The 4,041-nt window shown below is 45.1% G+C and overlaps 1 protein-coding gene across 1 annotated transcript; it reads right to left on the minus strand.

Moving 5' to 3' along the window:
- Positions 1 to 1,063: 1,063 nt before the first annotated feature.
- On the minus strand, positions 1,064 to 1,972 carry LOC105477789 (elongation factor 1-delta-like). The gene has a single exon (XM_011734581.2). The coding sequence runs from the start codon at positions 1,906 to 1,908 to the stop codon at positions 1,135 to 1,137; it is 774 nt and encodes a 257-aa protein (XP_011732883.2). The 5' UTR covers positions 1,909 to 1,972; the 3' UTR covers positions 1,064 to 1,134.
- Positions 1,973 to 4,041: the final 2,069 nt, after the last annotated feature.

Genomic DNA, 4,041 nt, shown 5'->3' on the forward strand with positions numbered 1-4,041 from the left:
GCAGTTATGCAATCTCAGTTTACTGCAACGTCCGCCTCCTGGTTTCTCCTGCCTCAGGCTCCCAAGTTGCTGGGATTACAGGCGCCTGCCATTACACCTGGCTAATTTTTGTAGTTTTAATGTAGCAGGACTAGCTGCAGACAAAACCTCTCAGACACTGAGTTGTAGAAGGAAGGGCTTTATTCAGCTGGGAGCATCGGCAAGCTACTGTCTTAAAATCCGAGCTCCTGGAGTGCACAATTTCTGTCCCTTTCAAGGGCTCACAACACTAAAGATTTCACATGAAAGGATTGTGATTGATTTGAGTGAGCAGCAGTACGTGACGGGGGCTGCATGCGCCAGTGGTCAGAGTGAAACAGAACAGAGCAGGGAATTTCACAGTGTTCTTTTATACAATGCTGGGAATCTATGGATAACATTGGTTTCAACCCAGTCATGAGTTGGTTTTTAACTACTAGGTTTAGGCCAGGTTTTGGGTCTGGCACCAGGCTGCCTATCTTTGGTTTCACTTCCTTGTTTTTTCTTAAAACAGGTACTGAGTATCAAACAGTATAAAACAATATGAGAGGATCTCTCTCTTCCCCATTTCCCCCCTTTGAGACTCTCACTTTTTGTTAGTGGGAGTTCTCACTCTTATTTTTGCTACTTGTGTCTTTTTGTGCAATAGATTGATAGTGATTCATATAGTACACTTGCGCTGAAGCATTTTGGTAAACTAAGGTAGCGATGAAGCTTTTTTTTTAAAATCATTTGAAGAAGTACAGGTAGCAAACAAGGGAACAGTAAGCAGGTTCTTATTACTATTATAACTTTTATTATAAGAGTTTTGAATCCTCCTGGTGCTGGGAACTAATTTTTAAACATGGCTTCAGGGTGGAATTCGTGCTACACTTGTACGGGCACATGCATCAGTTTTGCCATATTTTTAACTCTGTCTTTAACTACTTGCCTTTGATTATCTATGTGTAGACAGTAATTAGTAAGGTTAAATTTCTTATAGATCTCTCTTTCAGCTGCTAGCAAGTAGTCGAGAGCCAATCTATTTTGATAGATAGCATTTCTTTTTTTTTTTTTGCCGGTCTCAGTCTTTAATCATGGCAGGGCCTCAGGCACGCGCGCGCACACACTCAGGCTTCAGATCTTGTTGAAAGCTGTGATATCGACACTCTGCACGTGCTCCTCAAACTTGGTGATCTCCTCCTGCAGCAAGTCTGTCCCCACCTTGTCGTCCTCCACCACACACTGAATCTGTAGCTTCCGGATACCGTAGCCCACGGGCACCAGCTTGGAGGCCCCCCAGACCAGCCCGTCCAGCTGGATAGATCGCACACAGGCCTCCAGCTGGGCCATGTCCGTCTCATCGTCCCAAGGCTTGACATCCAGCAGGATGGAGGACTTGGCCACCAGTGCAGGCTTCTTGGCCTTCTTCTCCGCGTACTGCCGCAGCCGCTCCTCCCGCAGCTGTGCTGCCTCCTTGTCCTCCTCCTCATTGTCGCTGCCAAACAGGTCAATGTCATCATCCTCGTCATCCTCTGCTGGTGTGGCTGGCTTCTTGGCCGGGGGCTCCACTTGGCGCATGAGAGACACGTGCTGGGTCTGCTGGGCCGTGGCCCCGTGGCCAGGCGAGCTCTTCTCCAGCACGTTCAGCCGGGCCTCCAGCTTGGAGATGGCCTGCTGCAGCTCCTGTACCACGCCACGCAGGCTCTGGTTCTCCACTTCCAAACTGGCGATCCGGACGACAAGCTCGCTGTGGTCTCTGCTGGGGCTGCTGGAGGCCCCGGGGCCTGAGGTCTGGCGGGAGGCACCGGCCACAGGCCCGTTCATCTGCTCGTAGAATCTCCTTTCTGCATCGTCATATTTGAACTTGTCAAACCAGATCTTCTCATGTACTAGGAAGTTTGTAGCCATTTTTACGCCAGCCAAGGATGCGGCGACCAGGGAGGAGGAATCGGCGGACACGGGATGCCTGAGGAAAGGGCGATAGATAGCATTTCTTATCTGAGTTTCTTGCCGGGCCAGAATAGTCAAGGCTTGACCGGTTTTATTAGTGATCATTTTTAAACCAGTTTGTAACCATATGATTTGGTTGAGCATGTAAATGGGGGTCCAGTATCCCCATGAGCCATCTTATGTCTAAGTGGCAGGCCTATAGTACTGTATAATTTTTTAGGAGGTCATTTATCATCTTTTTAATTACCTATGGCTATGCTTCGTTTTCCACAGGAAGCATAGACTGGGAAGCCCAGGAGTTTGCCTGTTTTTTACGGGCAGTAGGAATAAAGATGGTTTAATAGTGCCAATAACATAACTACCTGTGCACTGGTCAGGCAGCTTAGCGTAGGCTCTATGTCTACATATCCAGTATAACCTGGTGGGGGCAGTCCAGTCCCAGTGGAATTCTGGGCCCAGACAGTCTGCAACCTTGGAAATTTACTGAATGGATCTCTTTCTGTGTAATTGGAACTCCACCATGTAACTGTTTTCTTTGGTACCATTGTACAGTTTTTGCCCCAGATAACTAAGTCATCTTACAGAATGAGTGAATTTTTTCCTTTTTCTAGCTATGCGATATTGTCCAATAATTGAGAGTTTTAGAACCTGGAGATGATTAGGGTGATTCTTTTGGGCCAGGAATTAATCAGGAACTGGGTTTGTAGGCACTAATTCTCGGGCTTCTTATGGCCATTGATCTCTGATTATAGTTTCTCCACAAACATAACATGAAGTGACATTTAGAGACTGGGCTACATGCTCGGCTAATTGCAAAAACAAATTTCTGGTTTTTCCTGGAGTCTCTGGTACTGGCACATTTAGTGTATCATAGAAAGTCTGAAATACTGGTTCCGGAGAGAGTTTATGAACCTCCTCTTTTACTAAGATGTTTGTTCTAGGACCTAGTCCTTTCCTATTGATGCCCAGAGATACGTGTTCTCCTTTTTTTACCTTGGGTTTAAGGGATTTGTAATTGTTAATTTTAAGGGGTTGCAGCTTCCACTCGTACAGGAGGGGCTGTCTTCCCCTTTTTGGAGCTAAACAGGATCTTTTTCATCCTTTTTCTAAGTAGTCTACATGACACAAGACCAGTAATTACACACATTTGTACATTAGCTTAATTCATGGCAGATATACTTATTTCCTGCTGTGTAAACTTTCTTTTTTTATTTAAAGAACTGCATTTTATTCTATGCTGATTGCTATTGATAGTGCTACAAGCATTATATTTTAGGGTTATGTGCTTGGAGACCCTTCTTTCTTTTGTCCTAGCTATTACTTTACTTGTGTCGCCTAGAAAAGGACCAGTCCTTGATTTTATTTTAAAAACTTTGATCATGGGCGGCTTAAAATGGGTCATAACACGCATCAGGTTGGTTATTTCCTGGGCTACGTACCTTGGATAGAATAGCATTATACAAACATGTTTCTTTTAGAGTCCTGGTACACTTATAATAACCATAAAATAATAGGACTGTAGCAATCTTTTGTCCTACCTCAGTGACCTGATGTATACACTGGGAACAGCCCTCAGTCTGAGGAAGGTCAGTTGAAGTACTTAGTGTACAAGTCCAAATTTTAAGGAAAATGAGTCCTGCAATGAGTTCCTCACGTTTCAGCCATGCATGGACCAGTCAGCTTCTGGGTGTGACTGGAGCAGGGCTTGTCGTCGTCTTCAGAGGCACTTTGCAGGGGTTGGCGAAGCTGCTCCCATCCACGTACAGCGCTCAGTCTACTGATGTTTAAGGATGGTCTTGGAGTTTGGGCTCACTAGAATAAACTGAATCCAATACTTTTACACAGTTATGTTTAACTGGGCTCTCTGATACCAGGAGCAAGGTGGTGGGGTTTAGGGTGTTGCAAACTTCAGTGGTTATGTGGGGATTTTCACGGAGCAAGCTTTGGTATCTAGTTAGTCTAGCATTCATTAGCTAATGGTGTCCTTTGGTATTTATTAAAATTACCACAGCATGGGGGGACTTTATGTTTAGGTTTTGCCTAAGAGTTAGCTTATCTACTTCTTGTGCTAATAGGGCTGTTGCTGCCAGG

This window comes from Macaca nemestrina, chromosome 2 (assembly GCF_043159975.1).
Source record: "Macaca nemestrina isolate mMacNem1 chromosome 2, mMacNem.hap1, whole genome shotgun sequence".
Classification (NCBI taxonomy): Eukaryota; Metazoa; Chordata; class Mammalia; order Primates; family Cercopithecidae; genus Macaca; species Macaca nemestrina.

What these genes read in the sequence shown, in the direction of transcription:
- LOC105477789 (XM_011734581.2), bottom strand. Translation starts at nt 1,908, where the DNA reads ATGGCTACAAACTTCCTAGTACATGAGAAGATCTGGTTTGACAAGTTC.